Raw genomic sequence first — 19,392 nt, 5'->3', positions numbered from 1 at the left:
AAATAAGCATAAAATAGATTTCACTAATTCATAACATAAATTTCATAATTTTAAGAGAAGAGACTGAAAGTTGTGAGGATTAAGAAGAAACCGAGAATTGCATGACAACAGAACATTAATAAACATCTACTTGGTAGACTCAATGTTCATATCATTCATAACAGCACTTCGCTCTCAAGCAACTTCAAAACAACAAAATAAAAGCAACTGATAATTGCTGAGAAAAGAAACTATGCATGAAATGAAGGAGTTTAATCGAGTGATGATACGGAGAAACCCACCTTTTAATCGAGTTATCAAGCCTCTTGATAGTCGCCTTCCTCCTCATCTTCGTATTCAACCTCATCATCAGCTGTTGCATCCTGGTACTGTTGATACTCTGAGACCAGATCATTCATGTTGCTTTCTGCCTCGGTGAACTCCATCTCATCCATCCCCTCTCCTGTGTACCAATGTAAGAAAGCCTTCCTTCGGAACATAGCGGTAAACTGCTCGCTGACACGACGGAACATCTCCTGGATTGAGGTCGAGTTCCCGATGAATGTAGATGCCATCTTCAACCCAGTGGGAGGGATGTCACAGACTGTGGATTTGACATTGTTCGGAATCCACTCGACGAAGTAGGAGGAATTCTTGTTTTGCACATTGAGCATTTGCTCATCCACCTCCTTGGTGCTCATTTTACCACGGAACATTGCTGATGCTGTCAGATAACGCCCATGGCGGGGATCAGCAGCACACATCATGTTCTTGGCATCCCACATCTGCTGGGTAAGCTCGGGGACAGTCAGAGCGCGGTACTGCTGGGATCCACGGGAAGTCAGAGGCGCAAACCCCACCATGAAGAAATGAAGCCGAGGGAAAGGGATGAGGTTGACAGCAAGCTTTCGGAGGTCGGAGTTGAGCTGACCGGGAAAGCGAAGGCAGCATGTAACTCCACTCATGGTGGCAGAAATGAGATGGTTCAGGTCACCAACTGATGTCCATCACAAGGGCAAATATTAAGTTAATGATGCAAACTTGAAACTTAATTTAGCATGAATAACACCTCGAGAAGAGATCCTTACAGCTGGGGGTAGTGAGCTTGAGTGTTCGGAAGCAGATGTCATAGAGAGCTTCGTTATCCAACACCATGCACTCATCAGCGTTCTCAACCAGTTGGTGAACAGAGAGGGTCGCATTGTAGGGTTCAACAACTGTGTCAGAAACCTTAGGAGATGGGAAGACTGAGAAGGTCAGCATCATGCGATCTGGGTACTCTTCTCTTATCTTTGATATGAGGAGTGTCCCCATGCCGGAACCAGTTCCACCTCCCAGTGAATGGCAAACCTGAAACCCTGAAATATAGCAAATAATAACATGATATTAAGAGCTGACAGTTGATAAAACCTGCATAGATACTTTATGTAAAGCAAGGTTGTAGAATTTATATCAATCGAAATCAAAATTAAAATGTTTGATAAAAGAATGTTCCAATAAAAAAGAAAATGAAATTGCGAGATATACAGTTCCCCAAGAGTGGAAATATAAATGAAATCACGAAAGATAATTCTCCAAGAATAGCATGACAGGACAAATTGCTGTTTTAGCTATCTACTACACCAACGAAAAAAAAAAATTCCTTTTCAGACAGATAAAACACTGGGGCCTTTCAAATATTTGTTCTAGCATACCCTGTCAAATAGAGCATCGCTGGATCTTACAACAAATAAAAAGATACTCCTGGTAGATAGATGTGTGGCAAAGAATTGAAAAGATCTTAGGAAGTAATTTGTGGCCATCAAAGAGAGTACGGCAAAAGTGTCTGGCGTTGGATTCCCAATTTAATGACATTTCAAAAGGCCAACCAACATTGGAGCATGCATCGAAACATTGGCACGCACATGACCAAACTGACAGCCTAAGTTGACATCGGATGCACAAGTGAGGGCAGAAGTACAAAAAGAGTTGCATTTCGCTTAGCACTGCTACATTTTAATGTAGATTGAATCTTTTCCTAACAAGTAACGACTTTCAGTTCCGTGATGACCTAATAAAAACATTTGAGATAATATCAAAGTTTGTGTTCAAGATATGTAGATATCTCTCTCTGTGTTTGAGTCTTCAGCTTCTGGATTTTGTGATAACCCAATCAATATGATCATCAAAAAAAAGTTCGCAATAGATTCCTATCAATCAAGTAGGCTATCAATTTGTATGCTCACCCATCCTGTTATTTCATCCGATATCTAAATGCTCATATAGCCCCCTTTGAAGCTCATCAATGACAAATTGTTTGTAAATTTTAATACAACTAATGCGAATAGCAAATAAATGGTTTTGGGAGTTAAATAGTAATTCTATTTTTTTTCGTAGTCATAATTAGGAAAGCATCAATCAAATCAACGAGTGACAGCATCAATTTGGAGAACGTAGTATTCACCAGAATGAAAGAAAAAAATCGATCCATATGATAAAGATTTTAGATCTAGATGCCCATAGATCCACAAACAAAATTGATTCAAAAACACATCGCCTTATGATAACGAACACCAGAAAAAGAAGAACGATCACCGAAATCCACAATGATAGACGCGCAATTTAGACGATTTACTTCGAATACTAATTTCGAGTGATTCATAAAAGTATGGCAAAAGAAAAAATAGAAGAAGTCTCACCCTGCAAGCAATCGCAGTTCTCAGCCTCCTTCCTGACAACATCGAGGACCGCGTCGATGAGCTCGGCGCCCTCGGTGTAGTGGCCCTTGGCCCAGTTGTTCCCGGCTCCGGACTGTCCGAAGACGAAGTTGTCGGGGCGGAAGATCTGGCCGTAGGAGCCCGACCGGACGCTATCCATTGTGCCGGGCTCAAGATCCATGAGCACCGCCCTGGGGACGAAGCGGCCACAGCTGGCTTCGTTGTAATAGACATTCACCCGCTCAAGCTGGAGCTCACTGTCGCCGCCGTAGTGGCCGGTGGCGTCGATCCCGTGCTCCGCGCACACCACCTCCCAGAACTTGGCCCCGATCTGGTTGCCGCACTGGCCGCCCTGTATGTGAAGGATCTCGCGCATCTTGAAGCAGATCGGACGGCGAAGCAGATGGATCCGAAGGGAGAACGGGGAGCGGAGAGGAGGAAGAGAGGAGAGTGGGATGGAACAGATGCAAGAAGAGGGAAGTGTTTATATAGAGAGACAGAAGATGACGGCCGTTGACGGCAGTTTGGGGGTGATTTCTGACAGCGGAGTAACGGGCGTTAGATTTAGCGGGGGATTCGAAATTTGAAATGGTGCAACCGCGGTATTGAATATTTTGGGTTTCGTTACATATTTACCCCTATATACATTCCAATGTGACATTACACGTCATTAAGATGTCTTATTTGCAACCAAATCGAGCTGTGAATAATCATAACCATCCATTAGTTGATCAGTGCTTTCCTGATCTGGTGATCACGCCATCTCCTTCCCTCTGTTTCATGGCAGTGGCCGTGTCTTCCTCCTCCATGGCCATGATGAAGCCAACCTGCTCTCTTGCCTTCTACTCAACGTCAGCCTCACAGTGCAGTGGAATCCATGAAGTTAGCAGCATGGTTTGCTGGAGAAGCCTCTTGGCAATGAACAATCGCATGATTCACAGGTTGGCCCTCCTCCAGGAATTAAGTAGGAACAGGGATTACGTTTGTATCACACAAGAGCTTAAGTGGCTCTCACATCATTGCTAGCTCAATGCTGCTGCTGCTGGATGTTGTTGAGATAAGATTTATAAACATGATTGCTGTGAAGCTGCTGCGGAAGAACATGCTTGGAAGCTCACTGCTTTCTAAAGGTGCTCTAATGGATGCACACGGTTGCTCTGTTCACTAGAAAAACTTGTATTGCGGTGATCGCTGATCTGAAGACCAACTGGGTTGTGATCTCAATATAATATGCACACAATTCGATGGCAATTCTTCATAGAAATTTGACATATAACTATTTTTATATGTCATGAAGGAGATTGAGGCAATGTCTTCTTTTCCCTGTAACTATCTTGTAAACAAAGGGATATATACAAGACGGCTTAGTGCTCCTCCTCCAAAGCTTCTTGCTTCCACTCCTCCACCTGCTTTATAGCATCAGCCTTCCTTGATCGAAGCTGCTCCAACTCCCCCGCACTGTAGGGAGGAGGCAACGCGCATGGCTCGGAATCGCTGGTCCACTTCACCATTGCCTCCATCAGGAACTCCCTCGCACGCCCTTCCTCGCCACAAGCCACGGATTCCAAGCAGAGCTCGGTGGCGTTCTCCGGTAACGTCGGCTCGTACCGCAACAGCTTGGCGTACTCGGTTAGTAGGTGTAACATGTACTGGTACACGAACTCCATCTTCACTTCCTCCAAGATGAAGCTGCTCCCTTCCTTCCCCATGGCTTGCACCTGCAAATATCACAGATAATTAAGCAAGCTTTGGTCGAACGAGCTGAAGCTGTCGAAGGTGGAAGCAGGGCTCACCTTCTCTTGGTGTTTGTTGCCCCAGTCCACTGCAAACTTGATCGACCTGCACTGGTTGTCTTCTCTTATGGGCCAGTAATGGCGTCCTGGCATCAGCCCCCTCGTCATGAAGTCGTGGAAGTGAGTCGTCACGAACAGCGCCGGTGAGTCGCAGGCCAGGATGTACTTCGAGCTCACCGACCACGCCCTTCCCTCAACGAAGATCTTGTACCTGTTATCAAGCAAATTACTGTGTCATCCACAGTTTGTAGCAGAAAGCATCAGCTTTCGGTACCTATAGATGCATTGCTCAGCCAGGTTCGAATCCTTGAACCCGTTCTCGATCTCTTTTACCCAGTCCTATACGAAATATTCACTGTGAATCAGTAAGGAACAGAGAACTGAGATTAATGGAGAAGAGCAACCGCCGTGTTTACCTGTGCATAAACTCGAGCGTTCCAGTCATTTCCATTGGAGGAGTTACATCTCATCAGATCCTTCCGATGGCCGGACACCGTCGGATTGCCTTTCCAGAATGCATATGGCTTCCTTTTCTCCCACGCCATCCTGTCATTCGCTTCTTTCATCTCCTCCCGTAGCACCTCCCATGGCTTTACGTTGATCTCAGGCCTTCCCAGTAATATCCGTGTCAGAGAAGGTAAGGTTGAAAGGCTTGAGCGAAGGCGAATTACCAGCCCCAGAAGGACCAGTCGGGGAAGACGATGTCCACCGTGGAGTCATCCTTGCAGTAGCGGAAGAGTGGCGGCGGTGGGTGCGACGTGTTGTAGTCGTCGGCCTTGACGGTCGGCATGTCCTCGCAGTTGAACATGAGGTCGAGGTCGGGGAGGCGGCCGGGGTAGCGGTTCGCGAGCTGCACGAAGCCCCACAGCGTGAAGAGGTCTCGCGTCTGGAACACCCGGTGGTACTGGTCCACGTAGACTCGGCCGCCGATCACCAGCAGCCGGAAGGCTGCAAACTGCCGGGCACTCTCCACCATCTTTCTCGTGATTCCCGTCGAGTTCCACGGGCGGAGGTCCTCGTGAATCCACCGGAAGTAGTCCGGGCAGGAAGGAGGTGGCTCGGTTCCGGAGGTGGCGGGGGCCGACGGAGAGGAAGAGGGAGACGGAGTTATCGTCCTTCGGCAGTAATGCAAGGGCGTGGTTGTGTGGTTTGGGCAGGTCAAGGTGACAGGCTTGGGCTGCGGCTGATGGGAGTGTAACCTGGGAGCTTGCTCACGCCATGAGCTTATCATGGAGAAGGTCTGCATGCAGAAGGCGATTAAGTTGCACTGTTGCACCAAAAGAGAAACGAAAAAGAAGCATTGCAGTCTCCAACGTGAGTAGAAAATGAGTTATGAGGGAGAGATTAATTACCGAGTCATCCATCCATCTCCGGGAGATGACCGCCACGAGGACAAGAAGCACGAGGAAGAAGAAGACGACTCCTTTCGTCGACGACTGTATCGCGCCGACGGCGCCGCCCCCCATTCTCCTCTCTGCTGCGCCGCAGTTAGCTTCCTCTCCGCGCCACCATCTCCTCGGGGCGCTGCCCATGTTTCACCACCTTCGTGGCCGGGGAAGCCGACAAGTTGTCCGTGTGCTTCAAGAAACGGTCGCGATGTTGATGTGATGCACGACTTCAACACCTCATTCCTACATCTTGAGTTTTGTTTTTTTTTCCTTTTTATATATTAATTAAGTTCATTTCAATTTATTGATGTGCTATGAAAAAGGGTTCACGATGTTGATGTGTTGCACAACTTAAACACCTCATCTCTATGCCTTGGAAACTACCTAAGAAGATTTATTGTAGAATTCCCCAGTTTTGAGGTTTTATTCACAAAATGCCTACTAAAATTTTCTTGCAAAACACAATCATTATTGAGTTTCACTTGGGTTTTCCATCATATCATCATGAAATATGCATCCTCCAATGCTAAAGTGAGGTTCACAACACACAATAGAAGACGGAAGAAGTGCAGAAGATATGACAATATTTCAAGAAATGCAAATAACTTTTAGGTTCCTAAGAACCTCCAAACTCGTTTAATCTGATAAGTTTCATATTCGCTTTGATGACTATAAACTTCAGCTCATTCTTTTTCCAACCAAGCAATGGATAAAGAACTTTCTGTTTGTTTATCAACTTTTTTCGAGGATGAGAAATTAAATACAATAAGAAGCTGTGATGTCCCAACTATATATAGGATCCGTGAACCGACCACATGGATCCATAGAGAACCATCTCTTTCGGGAGATTCCGAGAACATAAAAGAAAAGGCAGTTTAGATGCAGACGAACCTCACTGTCCAGAAATAGCGAACATCTCAAGGTTTGAAGGCTTCAAATGCCAAGAGCTAAAAGCTGGACTTTCTCTAAGCATCTTGAGAGAAGATTGGTATTCATGAGCCATAGCCTGGAAGTTTAGTAAGTCACTCTGATTAGAATCTGGAATACAAACAAACTTCTTCGAGGCTACCGTAAAGTAATGTGATTATAATCCAGAATACAAGCATACTTCTCCAAGGCTACCATAAAGCAAAACCAGCTAATACTTTGCTATGAATGGAAATAAGATACTCCTGAAGTCTGATTTATTAATTACTATTTGACAGAAAACATGACACTACACGTACATATATTTTCATGGCAAACTTCGCAGCTGAGTTTTCTTTTGACCATATCAAAAAATGCATAGCAGGAAGTGAATTAGGATTAATTGCATGCTGAGGTGTAATTTTTCAATTTAAAAGGACAACATGCAACAACGACATTCATGCTGGTGGGCCATCAGTTGGCATGACAATTGCCCACCAACACGGTTCGACAATCTCGCTATGACTGTTTCAGAAACTCAGCTGCCACTGATCTTCACATCAACAATACCTTGTTACCTTGGCAGTGGTTCACTAAGGTATCAATGAATCCAACATGTCACACAGTATAGAAACAAAGAGCTCTATGCAGTGGTTGAGAAAGGTGTGGAATGGAAAACTTGTCAACAACCCTCCCGATTTCTAAGTTCTTTTACAGTTATGTTCTTCAATGACATATACATAAAATATAATATTTAAGCATAGTTAGAACATATGAGTTGTTCCTTCTTTTCGTTTCATATTTTTCAATTATTTTTTATATTTGGTTATTTTTAATATTACTCTTTGGCCAATCACAGACAATTTATCCAGTTGATCCCACCACCAAACTCGGTTCCGTGATAAATCTCAAACCATATATTGATCCTGCAAACATTCTCCTGTTTCTTTTTAACATTTTGGAAGCAAATGACATTGTCTCTAGCAGGCAACAAATTTAAATTTAATATATGGAGCATCTAGTACCGATCAGATCAATGCGGTTTAATTTAATATATGGAGCATCTAGTACACAAGAAATTCTTGTTTAATTGATGAAAATAATGGGATATCAACAAGCCATGATATTTCACCTTTGGTGCTTCAGTTCTATGAGAACAAATTGTAAGAATAAGTTTCAACTGGATAAATAATGGAACTTAAGCTGTAGACTACATGCATGAAGAGGGGAGAAAAAATATATATTTTCCATTTTGCAAACAACTAACCATACCTTCAGCCCATGATAAGAGATTTCTGCAGATTGAAGCTGCAAAGATAATCTGGATTGAAATGACACAAAAACTTCCAACAACCTCCTCCTGGCACCAAATAACATTCATGCAAATTTAATATTTTGTACAAGAAACGAGCTTATAGTTAATAAACAACAAGTCAAATAACCTAATAAACTACCATATAAATATCAAAGCATATAAATGTTTCATGAGCTTCCCATAATATCTCTTTTCCTATGGATCCATCGAACCATCTATTGCCAATATAACATCAAAGAGATAGCATGACTGATAATACATATAATATTAATACTTGAAATTCATTGCCTACTTGCATAAAGATGACTCGGTGGATGGAGAGAGCGCCCCTTTTGCAGAAGTGCCTTGTTTCCTCCCTGTTGTTCCCAAGACAACTTCATACAACCCAGATTTATTCCAACAGATAGAATACCTGAGTAAACAAATCATACAAGGTACGCTAGTTCTTTTACTATTAACCTAGAGCAAGAGAATCATAAAAAATAATAAAATCCATCAGTTCTAAATGGAAAAGGTAACAAAACCACATAATACCCGCAAGTTAAATTAGTTTCATCACCGTTTGACTGTTGTAACCTGTCTGCCAGAATAGGAGCCTCGATAATACATGGCTGAAGGACAAAACATGTCATGAGCTAACCATCTTCATGTCAAGAAGACCATCAGAAGTTGCACAAAACAAACCTTGTTCAAATGAAAAGGTTTTGTCAATTTAATATGCAGGCGTTCCATGCAATCATAAATAGCTTTTTCAAGATAATTTGTCTTTACAGACTTTTGAAGAGCATCACAAGGAGAAAACCCCACAGTTAAGGTAGATAGATATACTGGTTGCAAAATGTGAAAAAGCAGAGCTCCTGCAATTAACAGAAAAAAGAAGAAATATAAATGGCAGGAAAAATTGGTGAGTTCAGCCTTCATTCTAATATAGTAACAATATATACCATGTTTTGACATCTAAACTGAGATTATACATTCACAATTCTTTGACTTAAAACAGTGATCATCTGACGTAGAGACACTATGTCAAACATAAGTTAGCAACTCAAAATGTCATTTACAGGGACATCCTTTCTTACAATCCTGAAACATCATGAAAATCTCCAGTAGTTCTAAAAATGCTGGCAATCATAACAAGCATAATTGGTCATTTTTAAATAGAATTGGTCTTCTTCCAAAATGCACAAAATGAAACAACTGCCTATTACTAAAATCACTATCATCATAATCTCTAAAGAAGATACCCAGTCATAAGAATTAGTAAGATTTAAGAAACCAAGTTAAATTTTGATCTCAGATAGCCATAATGAAAATTTTTGCTCAACGTATTGTTACAATTTCCTAGATAATTTTGAACAAGTCCTTGAATATTTGATTACTTCAGGTAATACAAAGCATATAGAGCTACTGAAGTGTGATCATTTCCAACATTCAGTCATTATTTCACAGACATGCATATGCTGAAAAAAAAAAAAAATTTTAACAACTTGTTACAATTAGAAGGGGAACTCTCATACTCGGGGATATTAATTTAAATATTTAAGTTTGATGTAACCTAAAACTTTCTTCATATGAATTAAGATGAAAGAAAAGCACAATAGAAGCTAACAATTGCTCTATTATGTAGTATCACAAAGCAGCAACAGAGATGGTTTATTCAATGATAAACTTGAAAGAAAACCTTGGACTCCAACAACATTCCAGCGGGTTATCTTATTAAAGCAGCTCATGGAATAAGTGGTATCACCACGTCCAGGCTTCCTTTGGACAATTGTTGATATCTGAGGATAGTCACTTGGAAAATGATCACTCTCCTTTATTTGGGACTTTCCATTTTGGCATCCATTTGATTCTGCACTTCCTAGAAGGAAATTAAGTGTTATGCATAATTGCTGAAACCAATCCATAAGCTGTAAAATGTACAATAATATACACATGCACACTAATCCACTTCATAGTTAAGGGAAGCCAAAAGTTATCATTTAGAGTGTATGGTAAAACAGTTCTAAGAGTCAAAGTAATTAATTCAAGAAAAATGAGGTTCTACGAGTTAGCTTTTAATAACCATAACAGCAGGATCAATGCCAGGGTATGGCGAAAAAATAATGATATTTGGGCTTAAATCTGGAACTAGAAAGGTTGTTTTCTGCTTAGAGGAAAAACCTTAGGCACAATTTGGGAATATAAAGAGACATACCTGATGAACCTCCAATTTTGGCTGATAGATCTGTTTGAACTGGAAGTTCACGTGGTTGTAGCGTAGGATATGAAAAAACTCCACCTACATATGAGAGAAATGTAAATATACAAAAGAAATAAGGAAAGAAAGATAGTTCGTTTCTAAAATTTAAGTGCACAATGGAATAATCAAGGAGGAGAAAAGAGGAAAATAAATTAGAAGGAAGCCATACAAGGAAGTTGGGTGATATACAAATGTAATCCCCATCCAGGATTCATCCTGTACTTCGTCTGGCCGCAGCAACTGGTATCCAAACCAAAAGCTGACTTTGATGCATCAGCAAACCCCACATCATCTCTACTCGTCTGATGAATGCGATCAAGACGTTCAATTTCAGCATAGAAGTACCTGTTCTCCTTCCAAAATTATCTTTTTTAACCATTGGAAACGAAAACTGACTGCTTTCGCCAAAAAAAGATCTGTTTTGGTCTGAAGAGGGTACCTCAGCAGCGATCGACGCGCGATGATCTCGGCATGGGAGTCATTGACGACGTCTCCCGTAGGGCTCAAGAGGGAGCCCCCGATGCACTTGGTCCCGGTGCCAAGGGCCACGACCTCGAGACCTGAAACGCGAAGAAAAGACTAGGGTTTCGGGATGGGTTTAGGACTCTAGAGGCCGAAGCGAAAGGATCGGATCAGCGTACCCTGGGTTGGGGAGGAGACGAGGAAGGCGGCGACGACAGTGGTTTCCCGGCCCTGAGGCTTCCCTTTCTTGGGGAGCGAGCGATACAGAGAGAGTACGGCTTCGGAGACCTTCTCCCCCCACCTGCTCTTCTCCGGCTCCTCATCCCATTCCGACACTGAGGAGCAAGCAAGCGGAAGCCGCGACGACATGGCGGCGCTCTCTCCCTCCTCTCCGGTCGCGCCTTCACTTAGCTAGCGAAAGGAGGGCCCCCTCTCACAATTAAATTACGATTTTGCCATTCATCATATTAACAGGACATATTAACCATTTCTCATGTGATTAACATTAGTAATTTCAAATCAAAATATATGATACTGAACATTTAAAAGATCCTTACTATCCTTATAAGTTTCCAAAAATACAAATATTAATTATAATATGCATTTATTAGCTTCTAAGGATATATTAATATTTTTGTCTTAATTCCAAAGACATCAAATTCTATTGACATTCCATTCCACAATGAATAACACACAAACACACACACACACACTCTTATATATATATATATATATATATATATATAGAGAGAGAGAGAGAGAGAGAGAGAGAGAGAGTTTAATCTGGCCTACTAAGCATCCACCCACTCCATCAAATGCTATAAACTATTCTCATGTACAAGTCTTTTTGATTGAAAACATTGTTTCACTTCATTAAAAGAAAAGAAAATGATAACCCCCATAATCAAAAAGATCATATAGTTATCAATCATGTAATAAAAAATATTTTTTATTAATTATAATTTACTGAATATTTTTACATAAATTATAATTCATATTGCAAAGAAAGAATCTTTCTTATGAAGGAAGTATTCATTCACTGTTTTGGATTACCTAAAGCTCTCAATAAAGTGGAATAAAGGCAGTGTGTGGAAACTGTAACCGCTGGCTTTTTGTATGGGACAGCTTGTTGATGGCTTGACCATGCTTATCTCCACCTCCTTAAGCTTTCTTTGGGCTCCTAAAGGTATAACTTGCTCTCCAATCCTCTCCTTGTTGTTCCCTGTTAAGCTTAGCTTGCCTTTCCCATGCCCACACTGCCTCTTTGGCTCTTCCTATAAGAGTTGTCTTGATCCTTCTCTCCAGCCTTCAACCTCCTGCATTCATCATCACCAAATTCTCAGAGTTTTATGAGAGGGTGGAAGGTCAGAGATGGTTAAACTGACGTTGGTGGGCAGGTTGAGAGATGGCATGCCCTTGTCTCAGACACCAGCCCACTTGATCGAAGACAATGAGGCCTTCTTACAATCTTACAGGCAGAAGGCAGAGCTTGTGCTTAGGGAGATCTCAGCAGGAGCTTTGACAAAGCCCAAGATGACCATCCTCGTTGATCACTGCTGTTTCCAGTAAGTTTCATCTTTTGAATGGTTATAGAAAGCAGAACAGGAGAGACTGAGGTTGCATGAAACACTCATCTGATGATGACATGATCATAGGAGAGCACAAGTATGGTGTTTCTTTGATCTCCTGACCCTTAGTTTCTTCGTGCATAAATTGGTATCCAGCTATCTCATTGGAAATGGAACTTGCTGCATTGCTCTCTGTGATGCCTGGTATCCAAGGAAGCTGGCATTTCACTATCTGCAGGATCTCCATGAGGAACTTGAGAAGGTAGACAACAGAATTGTAGAGTCATTCTTGGAGCCATATTCGTTCACAAGATTTGGTAACTCATTTTGTTTGAATGATTTTTACCTAACACATTGAGTTTTTTCTGCTTAATTTGATACTCTGGTAAACATCATGCCTTGTAGAGTATGTCATTGGCAATATCAGAAACCGGTATTTGGACACGAGAACTCAGGCAAATCTATATAAGCTGAATTCTGATCGCAGAAACTATGTCGATATCCCCACACAAGAGTTCTCTAACATACTGAGGAACTGTCAAACATCAGGTGAAATCCCCAAGTTTGTTTTCTTTTATGTGGAAGATGTAGAATATAGTTTGTGTAGAGATTAGAACTGTTTGTGTAAATTGCAGGAACTGATGTGGGAACATCTGCTACCATCACCCATGCACAAGCTACAATTTGGAGCTCACATCTTCTTGAGGTCAGTATGAAAGCAGTTGCCTGAGGCAATTTTGTGCAGCAAAAACACAGCATCAGAAAGAGAACCTTTATTTGTCTTGGCACAAGCAGGTGATTGCCTTGAAATGGACTCCAATCACAATTCTTGTGATGGTAGCTGCAATCCTCTTGTGGACTGGTGTTGTCCTGAACGAGTATAACACACTGACAGCATGGTGATATCCAAGAACTAAGGGAGTGGAGACAGCAACTGGTATGATTCAAAGAAGCACTACCAATTCGGCCATCAGCGGATGCAAAAGTGATGACTTTGATGTAATTCACATTGATGATCGATCTACTTGTGAATTCTGCCCCGAGAGACTTGAATTCATTCATGATATCAAAATACCAGAAGACTTTCACCTTCAAATGAATTATGAATTGGTGATCTAAATGATGAAAACCAAAAGAAGAGAATTCGTAAATCTGGAAGTTCTTCTAAACAAGTCCATACTAATTAGTTAAGTACACAAAGAATTGTGTTACAAATACTAGATTCTATGTAACCTTATTCTGCCAATTAGGCAACTGATGTTAAAAAATTATTTGTTCATTTCCTTCTGCAATGATGCAATTCATGTAGAATGATTGTTTCATATGAATTCATGTCTTGAAGAGTTGACATTATGCCGCTGAGTTCTTTCAAGTGTAAGTAGATTTCCAAGCTCACAACAATTGTTAAGAAGATCATGCAGAGTCTAGTTACCAAACAATCTTAGCAATGCTTTATCAAGAACGATTGTGTACTATAACCTTGATTAATCCTAATATGTTGCTTGTTGATTTCAAGAATTCAAGCCAGAATTCTATGTCACAGAGAACATTTTCACAGGCATGATTTTATGTTTGTGATTTAATGAAATTGAGTGTCGTTAACTGAGATGCCTGCACAATGCTCATAAGCATTTCTACATTTTTCTCCAAATCTTTCCTATGAACTTTTTGATTCACGACATCATCATTTTGAGTATGGACTAGCAATTGATTTCATGAATTGTTACAATTTGTCGATGAAGAAGATAACTTGTGCCTTCCGTCATGGTGGGGAGAAGAGCTCAACAAGCCACGAAGGGCCAAGAACACGAATTATATGAGCAACAACAATAAGGCATAATGTCTCAATCTAGATTGATTACATGATTGAGCTTTATACATAGCAATGTCTCAAACAAGTCATTAAAGAACTTATTACATGAATTGTGGGACTAAAAGTTATTTAGCTATTGCATTTCAGTCGTACTCTCATTGTCTTTAGTAAATAACACTGAATTTGAAGGAATGAGAACCATCGATGTTTACCATGAGCTCAAACTCTCATTCAAACTTCCCACAAGTGTTGGTGAATCTGAAACCATTAGGAACGGTGACATTATTTCCATACTGTGCATCGACTTGTGAAGCTGTGTAGAAATTATTGCAGTGCCACTGATTGTTAATTGCATCATCCAAGTTGAACAAGCTGTCCCAGTTGGCCTGCTCAAATGACAAGCAATCAGCAAATAAAACCTCGGGGAAGTGATCTGCTGCTGTCCTGTTTTGGGCACCACCAATGTTTTGACTCACAGATTGGTCATAGTTCTTCAGACATGCTTCAAGTGCCTCAGTATATCCTCTTGCAGCACTTGGAACACCATGATCATTCTCTTCTTTGTGCATTGTTAGCCTTTGGATGGTCAGATTAAGAGCTGAGCTTGCTGAGCTAGAGGTGTCTAGTTCTTGAGGCTTTGTGATCTTCTTCTTCATGTAGGAGTTCCAGTGGTTCTTAACTTCATTGTCTGTTCTTCCTGGTAGTTGCATTGATATTTGTGACCACCTGTAACAAAATAATGCATATGTATCATCTATTTTTTGCTATTTTTTTTAGGGATCAGTGGTCAGATAAAAATGTGAAACTAAATATTCATGAAAGATTGCAAAATGTTAAATATCATCCTTTGGAAGATGATTGATTTCATTGGAAAAGTTTGTGGTGGTTCTTTATGACATTAAAATTGACAACAAGATTTCGTCGAAAACAGATCCAAACTATTAGTTACAGTCAAGGTTCGTTATACCGTACCGTACCGGCGTTTCGATCCGGGCTCGGTATGGTATGGTACCAGTGTACCGGGCGGTACATCAGGGTGTACCGAGCGGTACACCCTGGTATAACGAATATTTTTTTATTTTTCACCTGTAGCAGTGCTACAGTATAGTACTGTAGTACTGTTGCGGTACCGGACGGTCCACGTACCAGTAACTTGTTGGACCGGTATGGGCGGTACGCTTCGGTATGGCAGACCTTGGTTACAGCTATGAAGTATAGAACGATATATGCATGCCAAACTCAGATACTACAAGTTTTAATATAGTATTTCCATCTAACAATTATTTCCTTGTATGTTTTGCATCATCTAACCCGTGAAATCCATTTAAACTGCCAATATGGAATGTCAAATAGGGGTATTTTTGTTATTGGATCAGAATTCAGATGTTGATGTTGAATTGGCATATTCAAAATCTAACTTTTGGTTCAATCATTTTGCAGATATCTGTGTTGTTTACTTCATTCTAACTGCTAAGAGTAAACAATTTGGAAATCTGAAAAATAGCTTACTTGTTCCCCAACTTGGACTGAAGTTTCACGATGATCTCCTCCTCCTCTGGTGAAAAGTTTCCACGTTTTAGACCAGGCCTGAGGTAGTTGATCCATCTCAATCTGCAACTCTTTCCATTTCGCCGCAAGCCTATCAGAATCAAGCACTATAAAAAATCAGAGAAGAATTTTCTGCAGAGAAACACTACCCATGCAAACAAATCTGAACATGATTTATTTTGTTTCATCAGCATAAGAAGAGTAAAACTTACCTACAGGAGGCCTTGAGAACCGATCAAGAAGAAGGAAACAAGTCGCAAGAAGTCTTTCTTTCATTTTCAGCAAGATTTTAATTATATATGCAGTAATGAAACTGCATATCAGAAATAAGTTACAAAGCTGTAGGTTGTTCTACTTGCTAGCTACTGTTGCATTGCATGACATCGATATCAAAAATATATAGCAGATGATATAAATTGCAAGAAAGATGTAGTCTGTGATGGTTCTTATTAGAGGACACTTGATTGTTTATATCTGGATTAATTCTGATGTATTCTCCTCCACATTCATAGTGCAGATAATGTGTCGTTGTATACTAGTCATTTCTGTACTAAAGTGTGAATTTGAATGCCATTGTTTGTAGAAAGACAGCTTACTCTGCAGATCTTAATTAGACCCGCAGGAAAAGATTACATGTGTGAAGTGTTGAGGCAAAGAAACTGAATGCATTAATGCAAGAGCTCACCAGCTTTGGCAGGAACTTCACTCCAACATCTGACTCCATGCTGAAGGATGTAATCTCTGAGCTTTTGGTCCTCATCAGGTGACCATAACCCCTTCCTGTAATCCACCTCTGGCTTCTTGCAGTTCTTACACTCCATCCTCATCTTGCAGCTGTCACAAGGCAACCCCAGCCTACCAATTCAGGGGATAGATGATGAGAAGACTCAACTTCGGTCTCTGGTTCTGCATGATGCTCGAACGACAAAGCTTAGGATTTAAAGGGGTAATCACTACTACTTCATATATTTTTTATCCATAGAAAATTAATTTCCTGATCACATTCAATAAACAAATTTATAAAGATGCATTAATGTCAAGGCTTTGCACTGTTTGTTATTGGTCATGATTTTTTATTACCAACCAGAGAGATTGTTTTCACAGGAACCCAAGTTTCAGTAGAGTCCTGATTAAAATTTTGCATGAACTCAGCCAATTGTACCAAAAGGTTGAAAATAAGCAAGCTGTTTTCAAAGTAAGACCAAATTTATTAAAAACCGAGGTCTTTAAGTTTATCATCAATCGTTCTGCAGCATCTGACTCTTTGATGTGCCAGTTTAACTACAGTTGAAAGCTTGCATTTTGTGTTTGTTCCAAACATGGAACATCAACTCATTAATTAACTCAGAACTCATCTCTCTGACTTTCTTCTCTTCTTTCTCATCTTCTGTAGTCCAAGCAAAGTTCCATGGCAAGTCCAAATCCTCGAGTCCTCCGAACTTACCGTATCAACTTAATTTACACATGCAATTTAGATAGGTATTGTTAAATTGATGACAATGCTTAATTTACACAAATAGGAATGACTACTAGAAATTTGGCTTTCTCTCTCACTGTGAACTCTTATACCTTTAATCTAAATAAAAAATTAGGGTCCCCTTCTCATGTTTGCTTCATTTGGTTCTACATTGTAGGCAAGCTAGATTTACCTTCATGGTGCTTAAAGTTCTCATCAACCCAACTTGTCGAATTCTAACTGATGTATCTACATGGATTGGTGAATGAGGTTAATACAAATATGAAACACAAAACTGGGTTTTCTTTATGGCACATAGAATGCTAAGGATGTTGAGGAGTGCTTGTCAATCTTAGTAGGATATGGAAAAGGTTAGGCTTATGTTTAACGGTTGGTTAAAATACTTAAAGAGTAAGCTGAATCCATTGCAGAATGGCCTGAAACTTCTGAATATAGAATGATACAGAACAGTAAGCTGTCATTTTCCTTGGCCAATTCACTGGCTGGGATTTCATCCTCAGTGTGATAAAGAAAACTCCCAATAAAAGGGAATAATCTTCACTAATTATCTCTACATGTTACTTCATGAAGCTTGACCTAGTCCAGCTTCCACATGCTTGGTATGTATTAAAGGTCAACAACCAGCCATTAATTGTATCAAAGCTGACCAAGAATAATCTTACTGTATCATCATAAAAAAAGAAAGAACTATACAACTTTCCTGTTGGCATCCATAACACTAAATTAAACACTAGTGGTCAATAGTTCTCATGATTGGGGACTGGTAATTAAGAACAGATATGAAGGTTAGGCATGGCTACCAAAGTGGGTTGTACAAGACCTAATCTACAGAACATGTTTCTTCCCCAGTTGATGACTCAAACTAGTGATGCAGGAATCTTGTGGACAAGCCAAGTGGTATCTAAATACTGTTAGACATCTACTACCTCTATCATTTGGTGAATCTAAAACAAAATGTTTATTGCAGTATTACTGAAGCATGGACAAACTGAGTACTTCAAGTAATTAAGAATTCAATATTGTTATATTGACTTCAAGGAAATGTGCAAATCTTTTTTTGTGGACAAAATACCAGCTCCTTCACAAAATGAATCTCTACTATCAACTAATCCCTTTGACATTTGAATCATGAAGCCTTCTAAGAAATTGTTTATTCTTTCACTCAGTCATGAAATGCTGTGTTAAAGTGAATAAAATTATGTGAATTGAGACGGATTGGGTCTTCTGATTGATTACTGTATTGATTTCTGCCATTCTTAGATTAGCTAATAGTGGCAGAGAAAAGGTCAACACTTGATGAAGATTCCTCAAGCATCAGAAGCTCTCTGTAGAAGAAAAAAGAAATATATCCTTCGTTATAATGAAGTAAAAGGCAATTGATTGGCCGATCCGAAAAGATCAATAACATACATTAAATAATTTTTTTTTGTCTTGATTAACAATAAATTGAAAATATTATTGTGATTGATTGATGGATGTTGGTCAATGATTCATGTGGATAATATTACATGCATATCCCTCTATGGACAATTATTTTCATATTTATCACTCTCAATGTGAGATATTCAAAAGATCATTTAATTAAAAAAATTTCTTCTTAATTTTTTGAATTTTTACTTTTATTTCTTGAGGCATATATTTTATTCTTATATTCTTAACTCGCATCCTTTCGGTTCATACTAACATCTACATTGCTATTCATACGATGAACAATGTAATGGGCATTGTATCCAAAATATGAGAGATAACAATCATTATTGATAAAATAACAAATAAAATAAATCACTAATAGCTTTATGATGTGAGTCAAAATCCTTAATCTCGATTAACAAAAACCATAAATATTATTGTGATTAATTGATGGAAGAAGGCTTGTCAATGATTCATATTAATAAAATTATGTAAATATCCCATCAAAGTTCAGTTATTTTAATATTCACTCCTTTGAATATGAAATATCGATATATTATTTCGATTTAATTTACCAACTGTCGCTCTCATTTCTTAAACGTATATAACCAATTCTTATGTTCTTATATGACATACCGATAATTTAGATTAATGTAATATGTTTTGTATAAAAAATATGACATATCATTATCTTTTTTGGTCCACAAACAACAAAACATATGGCATGGTTGAATGGTAAAATACGTTAAAAAATGAAATTAAATTAATAATACTTTAAAATAAACAAAACTTTAA

At 39.7% G+C, this 19,392-nt stretch overlaps 5 protein-coding genes across 7 annotated transcripts; 1 reads left to right on the top strand and 4 right to left on the bottom strand.

Annotated features, from left to right (window-relative positions):
• Positions 1-127: 127 nt before the first annotated feature.
• LOC135637023 (tubulin beta-2 chain) lies at positions 128-3,125 on the bottom strand. Its single transcript, XM_065149346.1, has 3 exons — positions 2,658-3,125; positions 1,068-1,337; positions 128-976 (listed from the first exon to the last, which is right to left on the bottom strand). The coding sequence occupies exons 1-3, from the start codon at positions 3,049-3,051 to the stop codon at positions 297-299; spliced, it is 1,344 nt and encodes a 447-aa protein (XP_065005418.1). The 5' UTR covers positions 3,052-3,125; the 3' UTR covers positions 128-296.
• Positions 3,126-3,880: 755 nt separating this feature from the next.
• LOC135637219 (uncharacterized) lies at positions 3,881-6,860 on the bottom strand. The gene is made up of 7 exons (XM_065149772.1): positions 6,748-6,860; positions 5,821-6,046; positions 5,140-5,708; positions 4,885-5,077; positions 4,743-4,807; positions 4,469-4,679; positions 3,881-4,393 (listed from the first exon to the last, which is right to left on the bottom strand). The coding sequence occupies exons 2-7, from the start codon at positions 5,998-6,000 to the stop codon at positions 4,040-4,042; spliced, it is 1,572 nt and encodes a 523-aa protein (XP_065005844.1). The 5' UTR covers positions 6,001-6,046; positions 6,748-6,860; the 3' UTR covers positions 3,881-4,039.
• LOC103980686 (tRNA-specific adenosine deaminase TAD1) lies at positions 6,424-11,179 on the bottom strand. 3 transcript variants are annotated; one of them, XM_009397145.3, is made up of 10 exons: positions 10,961-11,179; positions 10,759-10,879; positions 10,489-10,664; positions 10,275-10,358; positions 9,759-9,938; positions 8,762-8,934; positions 8,612-8,688; positions 8,370-8,489; positions 8,035-8,122; positions 6,424-6,862 (listed from the first exon to the last, which is right to left on the bottom strand). In XM_009397145.3, the coding sequence occupies exons 1-10, from the start codon at positions 11,148-11,150 to the stop codon at positions 6,749-6,751; spliced, it is 1,323 nt and encodes a 440-aa protein (XP_009395420.2). In that variant the 5' UTR covers positions 11,151-11,179; the 3' UTR covers positions 6,424-6,748. The 3 variants fall into 3 exon arrangements, with proteins under 3 accessions (XP_009395420.2, XP_065005845.1, XP_009395421.2); XM_065149773.1 differs by having other exon boundaries at positions 8,637-8,688; XM_009397146.3 differs by having other exon boundaries at positions 9,759-9,929.
• Positions 11,180-11,995: 816 nt separating this feature from the next.
• On the top strand, positions 11,996-13,628 carry LOC135637220 (25.3 kDa vesicle transport protein SEC22-1-like). The gene is made up of 5 exons (XM_065149774.1): positions 11,996-12,346; positions 12,506-12,666; positions 12,755-12,898; positions 12,985-13,055; positions 13,145-13,628. The coding sequence occupies exons 1-5, from the start codon at positions 12,153-12,155 to the stop codon at positions 13,250-13,252; spliced, it is 678 nt and encodes a 225-aa protein (XP_065005846.1). The 5' UTR covers positions 11,996-12,152; the 3' UTR covers positions 13,253-13,628.
• A 562-nt stretch (positions 13,629-14,190) lies between these two features.
• LOC135582024 (transcription factor LAF1-like) lies at positions 14,191-16,601 on the bottom strand. The gene is made up of 3 exons (XM_065147016.1): positions 16,396-16,601; positions 15,672-15,801; positions 14,191-14,888 (listed from the first exon to the last, which is right to left on the bottom strand). The coding sequence occupies exons 1-3, from the start codon at positions 16,535-16,537 to the stop codon at positions 14,390-14,392; spliced, it is 771 nt and encodes a 256-aa protein (XP_065003088.1). The 5' UTR covers positions 16,538-16,601; the 3' UTR covers positions 14,191-14,389.
• Between the last annotated feature and the right edge of the window lie 2,791 nt (positions 16,602-19,392).

The sequence above is a fragment of the Musa acuminata genome, chromosome BXJ3-4 (assembly GCF_036884655.1).
Source record: "Musa acuminata AAA Group cultivar baxijiao chromosome BXJ3-4, Cavendish_Baxijiao_AAA, whole genome shotgun sequence".
Taxonomy (NCBI): Eukaryota; Viridiplantae; Streptophyta; class Magnoliopsida; order Zingiberales; family Musaceae; genus Musa; species Musa acuminata.
The sequence above is the reverse complement of the archived record's forward strand: the minus strand, read 5'-3'. Positions and strand labels throughout refer to the sequence as shown.